This window comes from Branchiostoma lanceolatum, chromosome 5, assembly GCF_035083965.1.
Source record: "Branchiostoma lanceolatum isolate klBraLanc5 chromosome 5, klBraLanc5.hap2, whole genome shotgun sequence".
Classification (NCBI taxonomy): domain Eukaryota; kingdom Metazoa; phylum Chordata; class Leptocardii; order Amphioxiformes; family Branchiostomatidae; genus Branchiostoma; species Branchiostoma lanceolatum.
In genome coordinates, this window is record NC_089726.1 from 11,067,385 (window position 1) to 11,084,868 (window position 17,484).

The 17,484-nt window shown below is 41.7% G+C and overlaps 1 protein-coding gene across 3 annotated transcripts; it reads right to left on the reverse strand.

Moving 5' to 3' along the window:
- Window positions 1–872: 872 nt before the first annotated feature.
- On the reverse strand, window positions 873–17,369 carry LOC136435074 (uncharacterized). Of its 3 annotated transcripts, XM_066428269.1 has the most exons (16): window positions 16,986–17,369; window positions 15,681–16,655; window positions 13,052–13,075; window positions 12,059–12,148; window positions 10,829–10,915; window positions 10,489–10,582; window positions 9,946–10,179; window positions 9,246–9,516; window positions 8,759–8,890; window positions 8,314–8,421; window positions 7,453–7,755; window positions 7,011–7,129; window positions 6,043–6,489; window positions 5,184–5,786; window positions 3,377–3,547; window positions 873–3,047 (listed from the first exon to the last, which is right to left on the reverse strand). In XM_066428269.1, exons 2-16 carry the CDS (start codon window positions 16,582–16,584, stop codon window positions 2,912–2,914), a joined length of 3,723 nt encoding a protein of 1,240 aa, XP_066284366.1. In that variant the 5' UTR covers window positions 16,585–16,655; window positions 16,986–17,369; the 3' UTR covers window positions 873–2,911. The 3 variants fall into 3 exon arrangements, with proteins under 3 accessions (XP_066284366.1, XP_066284367.1, XP_066284368.1); XM_066428270.1 differs by lacking the exon at window positions 13,052–13,075 and having other exon boundaries at window positions 16,986–17,368; XM_066428271.1 differs by lacking the exon at window positions 7,453–7,755 and having other exon boundaries at window positions 16,986–17,363.
- Between the last annotated feature and the right edge of the window lie 115 nt (window positions 17,370–17,484).

A 17,484-nucleotide genomic window follows, 5' to 3' on the forward strand; every position in this document is an offset into this window, starting at 1 on the left:
AAACTAGAGTTCGGCGATCCCATACCTTCGCGATCGCCGAATGATGTTAACTTGTATGAAAGATGTGCGTGTTTGAAAGGTGTGTTATGAATTGCATACTTAATGTATGATGATGTTCACCTTCATCTAACTTCCGAATTATGCAAGTATAAATTTACCGTCGTTTACAACTTTGGAATCATAGCATGTTCTCATTAATTAAGCAACTTATGTCTTTATTTACATAATCGATATATCAATCAGTTTCCTCTCTATGTCACTGAGCCCAAGTTTAGCATATTCGAAGACGCCTGTGAAATAATCAGGGTTACGGCTATTTTGAACGTAGGGTTAGCATTGATTGCACGTTTAAGACCTTTAAAGACGTATAACTCCTCAAGAAAGCAAGATATCCCAAAACGGTTTTCTGATTACATGTTCTGATCGATAGACCTTTCAAATGAGCCCAAGTTTGGCATATTCGAAGACGCCTGTGAAATAATCAGGGTTACGGCTATTTTGAACTTAGGGTTAGCATTGATTGCACGTTTAAGACCTTTAAAGACGTATAACTCCTCAAGAAAGCAAGATGTCCCAAAACTGATGCGCAGTGCAGAGGGAAAGCGCGCGGATCCCCAGAAAAGAACTCTGCATCAGAACTTAGCTTACAGATGTGACCTACATGTATGTGGCAGAGACAGTCTTTCTTGAATGGGACTGTTTAACCATAGTAGATGCTATAGGGATTATGTGAATGTGATTTTTACCATGGTCAATATTGACTGACAGAGGCCATACATGGATATAAAACCTCATAGATTGTGACATTGGACTGAGTAGTATTGATTCTGTGCAGGAACAACAGTCACAAAAGACACTTTTCATTGTAAAACTCAATTTACTCTTCTTTATTTTCCAGAAATGTACAAATATGTACACACAATAACAATAATTATATCTTTATGGAAGAAAGGTAATAACATCTACTAACATAATTCCACCAGGGTACATAATTCAACCACCCTGAAAAGATACGTCCTAACAGATCTCCAACCCATCGTACCCCAGTATAATGCACTCCTGTATGTCTAAATTGTGCAGGTTCAAGGTTCATACCTGGGGGTGCTGCACTAGAGATCTCTCAAAACCCCTTTTTTTTAAAGTGGTGGATTTACGTAACCTGGGGGAATAATGTTAATGGAGGTTACAAACATATACAAGCATATATATTCCTTGTAATCTTTCTAAAAAGCAGCAAAATGCTCTGTAAGAAAGCTGCTACCCCAAATCTAAGGGCAACAATATAACACATTGGAAGAACATGTGACATCATATCTAGCACCATGTTGAAAAAAAAAGATTATGTTACATGGAAGAATTTCAGATGTCTCCAGTACTCTCTAACTTACAACCTTACTGTACTGTACTGGTCAGAGGGTCCAAAGGCAAAGAACAATATAGATTTGATCACTTATATATATGACAACATATCATATTTTCAAACGTGGAAAACAGACATTACCCTATACGGTAGAGTCAATTCCATGTCACCGAGAGGGTTTTCGGATGATATTGCTAATAAGTTTGAACAATTTTAGAGAAAAGACTATTTCAGTCAAAATAATTCCAGACCGTTCAAACAATTAGAAATGAAAGTTTGAACATGTTTGAACTCATCTATATATTTTGGAAATATTATGAAAATATTTGCACAAATATCTCTTTATTTAGAACAATTTTCAAACATCTGTGTGATTGTTCTACTGTTGGAACATGTTCCAACATTTTGCATCATTCTCAAAATGGTAGATTTGGGTTATTGCCCCCATAAAAGTAGGTGCTAATCACGCTCTATTGTCTGCCTCTGTATATTTTTAGATTTCACGTCTGGACACTGGTAAGTCTTTTGTCTTTAGGTGTCTATGCATGGCACCTAGGCCTAATCACCTATACTTTGAAGGGATGTGTGAATTGCCCTGTTCCCAGCCCACTGACCCAGTTATATCATATTTGTAGAATGTTGGAACATGTTCAAACAAATGATCAATCTATGTTGCAACAGTTTAGAAACTAATACAAACAATGTATTCAATGTTGCAAATTTGTTTAACCTGTTGGAACACAGCAGAAAATATTTAGAACATCAAATGAATGTTGGAAATTGTTCTTAACAGTTACTTATCTGACATAGATTGTTACAAAGGTTTTGTAAATGTTAGAACAAAAGGCAACAAACAACCTCTCGGTAATGTGGAATTGAAAATCTTCTGTGAATGTAAACTTTCTGTAAGATTACACAAACAGGAGCCATTATACCATTATAAGACATGTGGCAAATAACTTTGAAGTTCTTGCATAGATCCAACAAGATAATCTTCAACCTTTTCTCAAAATAATCTCCAATAACTGTACTATATACATGCAACAAGACTAAATGTAGAATGATCAACATGTAACAAATATGTAATGCAACAGCTCACACAAATTTTCCAACTCACACACAAACTGTTTCCACAAGACAGGGTTTATTGGAAAACTCTTTACCCAGAGATAAACAACTTTCAAAACAGATAGGCATGACAAAATTTGTACAAATTAGCAAATGACACACACCCATGTCATGTTGAGCTCCTATTATTCCACATCATATTTCAATACTGATATGTCAAATCAGATGTCTTATGCCACCCGTACAGTTACTGTAAACTATGAAGGGGGAGAAGGGAGTGCAAGGGCACTTCAGTGCCTTCCCTGTCCACAGATTTCTGTGTCTGCAGTCTTTCCATGTGTGAACATGTACTAAAATTGGTGGCAACTAACACTGGCATTTGTGCTGTCATTCAACAGCCTAGTACATATACTGTTCTTTCTGTCATAGATCTTGTAAAGAGCATTCTGCTGCATTTGCATATCTTGTATTGTTTCTTTTGATCTACAGCCCGGCCCCCACAGATGGTACAGGCTGGAGTTTCGGTGTGCTGGGGTTGGCTGTACGGAGCTGCTCCTCCCGTAAGAAGTAGTAGTCTTTAGACAGGCTGAGGGTGACCACGTCTCGCGCTGTGCCTTGGCTGTGGGGAGAGAGAGTAAGATCATGAGACCTTGAGAACAGTTCCATGAACAACGTAGCTTACCAGAGCTTTTGTATTACAAGCTGCCTTCAGACAACATGCAAGATTTCCTAGTAAAAAACAGCTAAGGAATTCAGTAACCAATGTCATATAAAGCAGATAATAAAACTATAGAGATATAAGGTCTTTCTTTGAATGTCATAATGAATAATTTCATTTGCTAATTGCTATATTTACTCACTGCTAGGACCCATCCCAAAACTATTTTTGTATTGTTCGGAGAGTAATAAATCATTCATTGTTTAGCAAGTAGAAGAATGACACCTCACCTCCAGCGATTTGTGTCCACAAAGAATTCCCGTGAGTCGATGCTGGAGACAGACGGCGTTCTGTCCGACCTGGCGTCCCTGGGTAGTCCTGGCTTCCCGGTCTTCCCTATCCCCGTCCCCCCAATCTCTCCTCCCCAGGCAGCACGCGGGCCATGCTTCCCTCTGCTGGGGCTGGAATGGACAACAAAACAGAACGTTTTATCAGTATGTGTTGTAACTGAAGGGTATTCTTTGCTCCTCACAAGTTTCACAACAAGCAACCTTGAAGTAGGGTTTTCCAGGAAACGTCCCTAAGGAAGGTAAAAGGCAATACCCCTCCCCCCACAAATGGATATTTTAAGGTTTTAAGTTTTAACCGATAGCATTTTAGAGAAATTGCCCTTGTCACAGGGATCTCGCACCCCCCGTGAATTTGAACCCCCCGGTTCGAAATCACTAGTGAATTTGCACCCCCCGGTGCGAAATCCCTAGCGATTTCGCACCCCTCTAGTGATCTCGCACCCCCAGGGTGTAGTATGTGTTCTGTTACGGCATTCATAATTCCCAGTGGCTATCTTTTTAACAAATTGATCGGTAACTATAACTGACATTTCAAATGCTCTGTTGACTGAAGTGGTAACGAATTGGGTTGTGCAATGACTATCTGGGAGTCATGGTTCTTGTGTTCAAATCCTGGTGGCGACATTTTTTTATCCCGTAGTTTTTAACATTAAATAACTAATAATTCTTACTCAGAAATGTCATAAGATTTCGATTAAGGCTTCGATAAATTTTTTCTAACCCTATTTAACACCCGTCATCCATTCAATATGTGATATAATTCTGTATGATAAAATGTTATTCAAGTCTCTAAAATAATTAAAAAAATCAATTATGAACATTGAAGTAAAACTATGAACTAATCGTACATTCCTCATGGCACAAAGGAAGAATATTACAACGAATCATCGTGCACAGAGAGTCACCATCATCGCGCTGTGCTGAAATACTAGTAGCATTACATTAGTCCAGGGCATGGGTTCCCGGAGTCTTAGATGTTTGTTCTGTCAGACACAGCAACTTGTAATACTCTCGATTACCACGTTAAACTATGGCTTTATTATATCAAAATGCAGTTTTGAATATAATTGCTGCACAGAGCACCTTTCGAAATATTTGGGGGGTTCAAAATCCCTAGGGGGGTTCGAGGAGGGGGTGCGAGATCCCTAGCTGGGGGGTGCAAGATCGCTAGGGATTTTGCACCGGGGGGTGCGAGATCCCTAGTGATTTCGCACCGGGGGGTTCAAAATCAGGGGGGTGCGAAATCCCTGTGACACCCTCATATCCCTCACACAGAAACATTTATGGAACAGTTCAAACCATACACACAGGACAGTGAACAGATCTGAAAGAGAAGAAAGAAGAAAATCTTCTGTGAATGTAAACTTTCTGTAAGATTACACAAACAGGAGCCACACGGGTGCTGAAAAATTGTACATGTGGTGCATTGAGGAGGTGCTTTTGTGCTGAATTAATGTTACATGTCTGCATCCGTGGAATTGTAGGACCTTATCCAGCACACCTCTAAAATGGACTTTCCTGCCACTCTGGCACTTCTTGACACCTAGGTAAGGAAATATAATATATGGTGTGATGTTTAGACAGCTGCTGTGAATATGTGCTGAATGTGTGTTCTAGCCAGTATTGCTAAGAAGTAATTCTAAACAAAAATCTTCATTTCAAACAAACATGATAAACTTTTACAAAAAAAGGAGAAAAAGCTATACAACATGCACAACATAAAAAAGCTAATGAGAGTTGCACTCACCAAAATCTGAAGTCGGCTGGCAGGAAATTTCCCAGTTTGGCATCATGCTTGGTCTTCAGTATCTGCTTGACGAGGTCCTTCTTTGCATTCCCGTAACCGTTGAAGATGTGGTCGCAGAAGAGCAGCTTGCCGCTGTAGTACATCAGGAACATGCCGGCTACGGCGTTGTGTCTCCGTAGCAGCAGTGGCTGGTCATAGTCCGTCAGCTCCGCCGCCACTGCCATGTCGTACTTGAATATTCTGAAGGGATCGGACCGACTCTGCACGCACGGCATCGTCCTGTTTTTGTTACGGTCTATGTACATCCGTTCCAACATGGTGTCGCACGGGTTAGCGTTTGTGTAGTACGTGGAGGTGACAGCGATGATTATCAGCTGGTTCTTAGGAAGAAACTCCTTGAGAAGACGATCAAACTCCAGGTCCAGGACCAGGGGAACTTTGTGCTTGCTACACTTGCAGGCGAGGATGCCCTCTCCCAGGATCTCAGCACGCAGCGAGACGGGGCAGCCCTCCCGCAGCGGGGTACGCACCCGCTCGGGGGTGGACAGGTTGGCATGGCTGGCACTCTTGGGGAAGAGGCTGGAAGGAGCTCGCATTGGAGACCTGGAAAAAGTACAGCCAGAGGGTTAATGAACTTTCACAGATGGTATCAGATGGCTAATAAGCAGATGTATCATTGTTTCATAGGCAAATGAAAGTACACATGAAGTACATGGGGAAAATAAACTGAGACCACATCACCATGGTGCTCCAATAATTAATTTAGACAGAGACCAAAGGAAAACAAATATAAAGAGAAAAATTTGTCAGATGAAAGAAAGTCATGCTTCAAAAGACAATTGAAATTGCAAATCCTTACCCTGCACTAGAAGTGGACTGCTGCCTTGTCTTCGCAGACCCAGCCTGGGACTTCGGCTCTCCCTCTTTCGCACTCCCTAGATCGAGACGTACTTTGGAGTCTGTCTCACCCTTCCTTGACAACCCGTCAGCTGAGCTGAAGGGCCGCGAGGAGGCTGCTGTCAGCGGTCTCTCCTGGATCATGTGTCGTGGCGGCGCTGACGGAGAGCGGAAGGACTGGTGCTTCGTTGGAGGGTTCCTCTCCTCCACCCTCTCCCCTTCCTCCCCATCCTCCTCCTTGGGTATCTGGTGGAAGAGCGAGATCAGGGGAGTCTTCACGGCAGGGCGGGCAGACTGGACCGTGCGTCGGGCCGACTGCTTACCAGGACGGTGCGACAGCGTGGCGAGGTGGGGAGATCTGATGTGCATGGCGATGCGGTAGTGCTCCATCCAATCATCAATCAGATTCCTACACGAAGGAAGATGGAAAGAGGAATGAGACATTATAATTGGCTGATTGAGCTTTGATACCTGAGTTTGTAATCTGTAACATGGTATCTGTATCGGTATAGCCAGTATAACACACTAGCTTTGCAGGCACACCACATGGCAGCAGCTGGTTATATCACACTGGATGACCTGTCACATGTGCCTGCAAGCATTGTTTAAAGCTGTCTGGTGGGGACTTTAAGTCATGAATATATTCCAACTGTCATCAGCAGGACAGACACCGTCCTTGGTGCTGAAACAAAACTCAACATCTAACATGATCTCTATTTGGGTAGTTTCCCTGTTAGAGAGAACTAATACTGGAGAAGCTATTTCGACAGTGTTTGTAGATTAATAATCATTTTAAAAATCTGTAATGAGAATCTGTCCCGGGCCCATCCAGGAAAAGGTTCTTCTTGGTTTAGGAAGCAAAAAAATTACTATCCCTCCTCAATTTCTAGGTACATGTACAGTATGACCGTAATAATTCAGGCCTCTTACTTGACTTTCCGCTGCAGTCTGACCAGGTCCTTCTCTGCCTGTGAGAAAAACTCATCCTTGTCTCCTGGCAGCTCCAGAATCTTGGTCAGCTCAGCCATCTGCTGGGAAACTCTCTTCTCCTGTGGACAGGAACATAAGTTATAGTACAGTTTACAGTAAAGTGGGCTGTACATCAGAAGGTTGATATGTACCAGAAAACCTTTATAGAGCTATGTGCTCATTCACCAAACCATCATTTTTAATAAAGGAAATAACAAACACCAACAAACATTGTATACCTAGTGAATTCATTATTGATAAACCTGAACCAAACTTCAACAACAGGGTTAGAAAATACATGTTATTACTTTAGCCTAAAACAAATATTGAAACATTCTTTCACAAGATCTCTTGCTAACTGACTGATTTTGCGTGATAACTCTTGGACGTCTGACTGACTTGCCTCCAGATTGCCTGCACTACCTGAAGCTTGTCTATCGGATGTTTCACCCCTGCCTGTCACTGACTCTTTCCTATCCTGATCACTCCTGTCCTTAGCTGACCCCTGTCGGACCCCTACTAGACTGCCTCTGGGTGTAGCCAGCTGCTCACTGTCCTGTCTGAACTGGACAGCACTGCCTCTCGCTGAGTCAGCTCTTTCTATGTCCTTTCTATCTTTAGTAGCACCAAGGGCACTACGAGAAGAGGACTGCTTCCCGTCTCGCTCTTTTTTAGCGGCTATAGCCCTAGCTTTAGCCCATATTGACTAAAGAAAAAATGTAAACATCTTACATTATAAAATGCCAGTGATTGATGACATCCTATACTTAAGTGACAGCAGTTTTTGGATGTACAATGTATGTTACAAAGTAGATTGTGACTACAATAATTTTGCACTATAATATCAAAGGTTTAGAAATAGATTTGATGTGAAAAGGACTTTGACTTTGTGATAACATTCAGCTTCAACCTCTTACCTGTCCTTCCAACCATGACTATGATAAGCTGCAGTTCCATGGTGCAGCGTGCAGATAAAATATCTCATTAAAGCTTATGTAAAGCTTACATCATTAGGTACATTTGTATTTTTCAAGGTAATTTGGCTCATCTATGACGAACATGTCTCTGATGTATCATGATAAATCCTTTTATTAGCTAGGTCTGTCCATTTAACATTATAGGTCAGTATTAAATACTGTACAGTACAAGTTTTTTCTGGGTGAGTTTATTGCTATATGCTACAAACACTGCATTAAAAATGCATTAAGAAAGCAGCTGCAGTGGTTCAAAAATGTATCCTTGAGGTACATGCTTATGTACATACCTTTGGTTTGACAAACCCTCTTCTCAATCTGTCCTTTTCCTTCTTCTTGGGTTTTACTGACTCTTTGGCTGCTTGGGAAATGAATGGTCCTTCTGTTTTCAGATAACCCTAAAATAAAGGTGAAAAAAGAGTCCATTTAGATATGCATCCTCAACCGAGACTATGTTTACATGTAAAAAGTCTTACTTTTATAATAACAAAATAAGCATTATGCTTTATATATACTGTGAAATTATACAGCAAAATTCCATGTCATAATCTATTGCTAGCACTATTGAACAAGAGAGAGTCTTACAGTAAACAATATAACTTACTGCCAATGAAGGTTAGACATCCAGGAAATACAATACACAGGCACACCCAACCAACTGGATAGACTTTGGAAACGGTCAGACATTTCGGGTAGCATCCACAACCTTTTGTCAGTCACCGTAACATGACTCACCATTTCTTCCACCTTCGGCTGCACAGCCCCTGCATGAAGCCCAACGTTGAACTTGGCTGTCTCTTTCTGACAGGCGAAGTGCAGGACAACCGAGGAAAGGTTGGTACAACGGAGCACGAGCAACTCTGTGACCTGGTCAACACGAAATAACACTTATCAATGTTAAGATAAAAATTTGAGCTAAGATAAAACAGAGATCTATTTCTACAATGCATTTCCTAATGTTTACCATCCTTGTAGTGACTGTTATAACCAATACTGAACACAAGCATTGTGGGAAAAACAGACAGGCAAAACTGCCCAAGAACACCACTCAGGGGACCAAGAAAATCTATGTGGACAGGTGGTCACTACAGAGTCAATGGAAAAATCATCTATGGGACCACCAGAAAGTAATCAGGTGGCCAGTTTATGTAGAGGTGGTCACTTGTACAGGTTTGACTCTATCATCAAATATTCCGTACTACAAAATTTGACTAAACCTTACCTGGACATTCACTGTCACAGGTAGTTTCCCTATCTTCGGCCAGGACCACTGTTTGGAGATGGTTCCGTCCGGTTCCATGAGCGTCCCTCCCTCTGGACTCATGACGAACCGCGGGACACCGTTGGGATGGTAGCAGCAGCCGTGGCCCGAGGGCGTGAAGGAGGCGAGCATGGTGCCCTGCAGGTTGTCTGCGTACACGTTCGTGTACAGGCCCAGCTGGCCGGGTTTGGTGGGAGGGCTGATTGAGATTGCTACTCGACCTGAGGGGTAGCTGGGAACGGCTGTTAAGGCAATTACATTCACTCAAGCAACTGTCATCATCATTATTATTGGCCAGGGTCTGCATTGCTACATGTAGGAGCTTACAATTGGTGGGGCTGAATCACATGAGTCTGGAGCAGCTGCCATTCAGTGCTAACTCAGGTGACCTCAACACAACGGCAATTGCAATGGCTTCAGAAAACAGTAATGGATCAAAGGTGCAGCCTTGAGGTACACCTTTCTTTCTTATCTTATTTCCTTCTGTATTCTGGCATTGGCAACTGTGTCATACTACTTTTATTCATAGTTTTATGCCAAATTTTCTCCAAAGGTCTCCACTTTGCAATTTGTAAAAGACAAAGAAAGTAAGTCCATCTTCCTGTGAGATGAATACAGAATTGTGACCTTTCCTTACAGTTAAAACAAGCTTGAAGGATACAAGACAGAGCAGGACCCGTCTGGCAGCTGTCTCATGAGTTTCAGCCTGCCCTGCTCCACAGGGCTGTCCATCCGGGGGATCTTAGGTGGTGACATCACCCTAGCACCCGGCTTCTGGCTGGGTGGAGGCTGCTTCTTGTACTTCAGCATGGCTTCTCGTTTGGTGTCACCATAGAAACGGATGACGAGTGGCTTGTCGTGACCCAACTCAAGTGCCTTTTCATGCTGTTCAGTACTAATAGGATACAAAAGTATGGTGATTAATAAATTGATACATGGCAATATATAAAGTAAAACAGCGCTATTATTGGTAATTAAAAGGTGGTATTTGTACAAGTTAATGGCTAAGATGATGTTATTCTGTTGGTGTCAAGTCAACAACATGGAATAGCATCTGAATTAATAGTCAAACAAAAAAGTCATAGACAAAGTTTTCTCTTCCCATTACCCAATTTCCTAAAGTACAATATGTTTAGATTGGTTTTGCACCTTGAGAGTGCCCTTTCAAATGAGGCATGGTTAAGTTTAAAGAGTTATTACTTACGATATTTTGATGGACAGGAGCAGTCTCTGTCTCGCCCACTCCAACATGGTTTGTCTCTCAGGGTCATCACGCTCATTGGGATGGACAATCCAGCCTGAAAAAGATTCACGAAGAACAAAACAGAGTCAGGAATTGATGGTTCACAAACAAAACTCAACAAGGGAAATCTGTCATTTGCATCACTGCAAAAGAAACTTAAATCTAAATTCAAGCTTGGGCCCTTCTTTTTCATCTATTAAAGGGTGTGAAATCACAAGTTGGATACTTGTCCAAAATACCATTCTGGGACTCAATAACATTAGACTCCATTCACAGAATGCAAGTAAAGATTATCACTTACCCTTTTCCTCACAGGCCTTGTTGGCCAGAGAGAAGTTGAGAACAGACATGTAGCCAGCTGGGGTGTGGGCTGAACTGTACGGAAGAGCTAGAGGGGAGAAAAAAAGTACAGATGTTACAAATCATTCAACTCTAAAACACAAAATTACCAAGCGTATGTAAAAAGAGAACTGTCATCTTGTTACAGTTGACATTCTTGCAGGAATCAGCCTAATTCTGCAGTGAACAGTGGATGATACACTCAATGATTCCTTGGCTGGGCTCTTGGTCTGCTAAGCTTCATACATGTCTAGCCTCTACCAGGCTCTGCCCGATCGATGGGAAAATAGCTACCATGAGTTTGAATACATGAAATTTTCCCCGTTGGAAGCTGCCTGATATTGTCATGCCAGGAAATAAGTAAACAGCAATTGACAGGAAAATTTTCCAAAAGGTACTCAAAATTAAGAAATAAGAGCAGTGGCGCTACAAAGATCACTCACAACGACAGAAAATACAGCTTCTGTTGCCTCCAATTTGCAGTCTGAATGACCCCAGTTGTATAACAATGTCCGGTTATTAATGAAAAGGAGAGGTCATTCAACAAGCCTCAACAACCATCATCTGTCCCAGTAAAAACCTCCCATAATGCATCAGGCATCCAGGCAACCAATCACAGGGCAGGTAGGTATGTGACCACAGGGCAGGGAAAGAATACTAAGGGTCTCAGAGGTTCCTCAGTTTGCCAGATTTGCGATCTCTTTGTCATGGGTGAAAGGGGATTAAGAGCTGTTGGAGAGATTGAGTGGGGTGTTTTCATGAATAACTGCAGGATAATCAGGTGATCACCACATCATTGTACTCATGGGTCACGCCATTCTTACTCCGGTGATGTCCTCATTATAACAAATTGTAGGAGTTTTAATCACACATAATCATGTTACTGATTGACTGTCACCAGACATGACAGCACTGATTTGAACACAGTTGCTTGGAAACAGTGTCTCAACAAAATCCAACAGTTTACCAAACTTTCTCTCATAGCAAAACAAATACAACTTGATGAAATAACACAATGCCTGTAAAATCCACTTCTCTCTGCCAAAATAATGAATAGTTTGAATAGAAATCAAAACAATAGACTGATGGTATCAAGTTAAATGCAACTTTTGATTACCAATAAATATGATCTCTTGGGTAAGTAACAGAGTCTCCCTAATATGTTCATCCAACTTAAGTGTCCTATTCCTACCTGTAGACACATCGGAGGCCTGAGACCGGGTGTCGTAGAACAATCCGCTGGCTCGGGAGGACATCAGGGAAACCTTCCTATCTGCACCGGCTGGAGGAACAGGATATACAGGTGTCACAAAAAACATTTAGCAACATACAGAATCTATCGCTATTCATGAAAGCCTTTGATCAAAGTCGATTTACATGAATATTGGCATACAATCTTCAGGGAAACAGAAAGTGCTAAATAAAAGTACATTTAAGCTTTTCTTTAGTAGGTTTTCTAATCTAAGACATACAAAATGTAACATTTATATTCTAATTATGGCAAAAACACTGATGGCCATTTCTACAATAATTGTTTTCACCAAATTTTGGAGGATACAGTCATGTTGCATTGAGCAGCATTCTACTTGGCAACCTCATACTTTGAAAATCAACTGTTATGAAATCCACCGTACCTTAAGAAACCCAATTTAAGTCTTTTTTCTGACAAAAAACACTTAAAGCTTTTATCTGGGTCAAGCATTACTTAACGTCCTCAATATCACCCAAAATAACCTTATTTGTCCATCTCTCTCTCTCCCTCTCTCTCTCTCTCTCTCTCTCTCTCTCTCTCTCATAATATGTCATATATATCAAATTATGCATATATATATATGTCAAGGTTTACAAGCTTTGAATTCTGATGTTTTCAGAACAAACTACAGTAATCGCATCTGAGCCTTCTGTCCAGTTAATGATGCATCCTATTGTGGGTTAGTTCTCATTATCGCGTACATGTCTGTTCATTAACCTTAATCCCGGGCCTGACTTAACAGTTAACTACAACAGTGCAAGGACTTTAAATGATTAATAAGTAATTTAAAGACTTAAGTTTGTGGCATTCTTGTTTTCATATTCATATTTGGAGCTAAGTTTTCCTTGCTTCATTTCGAGTTCAAAACAGACTGTCAACCAACAGTTACACCGTATCAACCCATTCACCCTGAAAAGGTTGAAAAGTACATACAATCAGTGGGCAGCCCTGTTATTCCTGTCAGAGAAAGAAAACAGGAACAGGATATGTGCTTTAAGAGGGGTTATGACATGAGAATTGTTTCACATGGTTGAAAAAGAACCGCACAAAGACGTGTCAAAGCGGTCTGGGCAGAGAATTAAAGCCGTACCAACAAGTCAAAGACAGCGTCTGCCATACTGGTTCATAAATCCAGTTAAAGAATGCAGTGTCTGAGTTCATAGGACTCCCTTTTGTGGGTCTTAATCCTTTAAAAGTGTTTTGAGTGATTGATACCTCTATCCCTCATTCGTCGTGCAACGCATGAAGGATCAATAAGATTTGTGCGGCCGAGATTCGGCATGCAAATAGGACGCCTGTGTAAACTTTGCGGGACAAAAAGGAGTGTGTACTTAACTCCTGCAATGGACCGCTTCTCGTCGGCCTGAAAAGGACCCTTACAACTGGTTCAAAAGGTTGACAGTGTAAATGCGTCACAGTATCCAACTCTCATGTTAGGCGAGACAACTATGACATTTCTTCCAATCAACAAAATGGCATACCGTAAAATTCCTATTTACGTACGCACCCCTCCTAACGTACGCACCCCTGATTTGGGGACGATTGCGGACCTGACTCAGTGAGTTGAAACGTTCAGGGGAAAAACCCTCCTAACGTACGCACCCCCTCTCCAGCATTTCGGTGGATAGTTAAGAGGTTGACATGAATGATCATCCTTCCGATGATGTTTACCGACTTCAAGGGTTACTGAGAAAATGTTTCTGGGCAGAAAATATCAAACAATTTAAATATATGTATTATTCATTCTTTATTACTGATTTATTGTGTGGTAGCATTCTACACTTCATTTGCTTGAAGATGTACCGTACTGTACATATGCTGATATGTGATTTTTACAAGGAAGAACCCCTCCTAACGTACGCACCCCGACTTTGGCGTCGGCCTGGAGCACCTGCTTGCAACTCGAAAAGTTTTTAAAGTGCGTACGTAAATAGGGATTTTACGGTAGTATATTGAAGCACATATAGACTTTAGAAGATTAAAAGCACTTTTTTTCAACACAACTATTTCACAATCAATAATCTTGATGTTTGGATTTTTGATAGAAAGAAATGTACAAGAAAAAGGGAATCAAAACACCTATTGATAAAGAAAACACTCGTTGCATGCACACTAAAAAATGAGCAGGGTGGTGTACAATGCTGTTTTTGATTTTACAAAAGTCAGTGAATTGAAAAGATATGTAAAACTGTACTACCAGATCTGAAAAGAGAAGGGTGTTGGGGTTAATAAGAGTTGAGTCGAGTGTGATGTAGTACTTTGCTGCCATTTAGCACGTTTTATCACCAGCTAACGCGATGCCCACACAATGGTGGCCAACAGTGATTGTAATATATGGCGCACACTAACTCTATCAGCGCACATTCTTCCACAGATTACATGTTGACTTTTGGTTAAACATGAACTCAGCTCGCTTTCTGGCAAGACAGTTGAATCATTTATTGAAACAATATTTCTATGGTCAAAAACTGAAAATGTGCTTCAGATCTGACTTCTGTTCTTGTTCTGGAACAAAGTTGAAAAGATACTAGCTTACAGTCTCTAAAAACTTTTCCCTTTGCAACTACTGACCATACAATACACTGGAAGAAACTGTTGCCAACTTTGAAAGAAAATTTACCATGTTAAGTCATAAAATGTAACTGTGACTACTGTATAACTGTCTGAAAGTCACATTTAGAAATAATCTGTGCAAAGTGTGATTATCTTTGTGAAAGTTATCTAATTTCTTACTGACCCATTTGTCATCATGGTTTCATGATATGCTGTTTACTGTATGCTGGGCAGTGGTACTGATAATATATTATTGCCCTACATTGGTTTAATAATTAATCCCACACTAATTGATTTGTCACCATTTGTGATAACAATCCCTGACTAATTGATTGTGATGCTACTGTTGATTGCCATTTGTGTGGTCTTTTTGTACTTCCTTAACTTTTACCAATGGAATGTTACAAAGGTATAGGTTATAGTCTATGTTATTGACAAAACAAGAAAGTGCAACATTCTTAGATGGCTAAAAGCTTTTTTTCTCAAAAAACCCATGTCATGTTACATCACCTGTTTTATAGACAACAGGTGGTCCGCTTTGATTCAGTATCCCCTATTTTCCCGGTCAATAGTGACCAATCGAGGCCATGTTGTTATTGAAGTTGAATATCCTGCAGTTTTATGATCAAACTTTCAATTTTCAAATCATGGTTTCTAAATGGATCAATAATGGAAGAACAGCTGCCCTACATGTATATGGAAGCAGCTGTTTCAGGAAAAACACCTGGTGAAATATAATACTGCTAGTGAACCTGCACCATCACCTACAGGAAAACACACCTTTATTTATTTGTACCAAATGTCATGTTGGTACACTGCTCAGCAAACAGTTGTCTTTTCAACAGTCGTGTTTAAGAAATAACAGCTGGATCTTTCTCTCGCTCAAATTCCTTTCTAAAATGCTAGTCTGTCTGCATCTAGTATTCAAGTTAGCTCTGTAATGAAAGAAAATTGGAAAATTGTTCTGAAACAGGTGTTCCATACATCTGAACCCACGCCCATATCTTACCTGGCAACTTGAACCTCTCTGCTCGAGTTCTGGACCTCCCACCACCAGACAGCACTCGGCCTTCTTTAATTTGGGCAAATCCCACTCTAGACCTCGAGTCATCTTGATCGTCGTCTCGCGGGGAGTCAACACTTTCCTCTGATATCACATCACTCCTCGTGCCCGCTCTTCTCCGTCTCCTTCTTTCTGAGCCCTCCTCATCTCTTGACGTTTCCCGATCGGCATCCATCCGACTGGTGGACGATTTTGATTCGTCCATTTGCGTATGGTCTATTGTACCTTCGGAGTGTTTCTTCGTCGCAGAGGTTCCCCTGTACGCATTTGACTGCCACTCGCGTTTGGTGAACACCACATCTAAACACAACTCCTTAAACCCCCAACAAAGTTGCCACACAATGTCTGTGTGAAGGTTCACTGTTTCTTCATGTTCAAATAGATACAAAACTTTTGCCAACTCTACAAGTAGCGTAGGTGCAGCGTACTTTGACTCTTCAAACTGGATTTTCTGTGGATCATCCCAGGCTAGTTTGTTTTCCTGTTCTTGTTGTTCTAGCTGTTGTAAGTTCGAGGTAGCTCGATCTAGAGATTCTTGAATTAGAGACAAAGTTTGGTTAATTGCCGGGAGTAAACTTTCCTTCTTCTTGCCGCCTTCCTCTGTCTCCTCGTGTGTTCCCCCTTCGGTGTCAGCCTCGGCTTTCTTCTGCTTGTCCTGTTTTGTTAAGAAAGCGGCCAGACGAGGATTGAAGTTGGCAAACCGCAGAGACTGTGGAAGCTCGTCGGGAGACTTGCGGAAACGCTTGGCGGACTTGCGACTAGTCTGCTGCCAGAAGAAGGTCGATCCCGCTGTCCTCCAGGGAGGGGGCAACTCTTGCACAGGCGCTGATGATGATGCGATTGATGTCATGGTGATTTCCGATGAGGTCAAAATCAGATTGTTCTGGAACAAACTTCGTCAGTGGCTCACTCGGATCGGGTCTGGAACAAATTATTTGGAGGACGGAGTTAGTTGTTTTGCATGGCAATTCCCTGGAGTGCGAGTGACCCCTATGGCACCCAGGGCCTTACTTTCGACTCGTCAACATCATGATGGTGAATTTGCTGTTATCTCAGTATTTCAGACAGACACAAATAATCAATGCAAAGACAGAAAGGTTACTATACTGCTAAAATATGCAGTGTAATCTCAGCGCGGTCCTCCCAACCTGAAGTTGCCAACAACGTCCCGGGACAGCCAAGTGGCCAACCTGCTCGGAGACCTGTTGCAGGTCAGAAAAGGCACTCAAAACAAGAAACATGATCACTTACCAATTATATATCATTCCCTGGTGATTCTTTTCACAGTTTAATCCTTCAGGAGGATGTTCAAAGCCTCTCCTATGGAGCCCTAAAGCCCGTCTCGAGAGAGACTCTCGGTACATGCCATGCGGGCCGCCATGTTGACTGGGTACTTGAGAACCCCCACTGTTTATAGGTGTTTGGACTGGGGACAGTGGGGGCGTGGCCAGTCTCCCTGGAGACGGGACGCCTGACAGGTCCTACAGGTGTGCTGTAGCGTACGGTGCGACAGGGGTCATACCTGGTTGCTAAGGGGGAACGTGAGAACACATTCATCATGCCGCCTGGCAGGTTAGGGCGGTACTAGAATAGCACTTCACCTTTTGTTCGCGGGCAGCTGAGTACATTTGATCCTCGGGAAGGGGATACTTCAGTATTCAACCAGTTAGATTACTTTCAGTGATGTCTGTAACGATAAACATTACATGTGCGTTTGTTTTGTATCAACTTATTTGACAAGAGGGAAGTG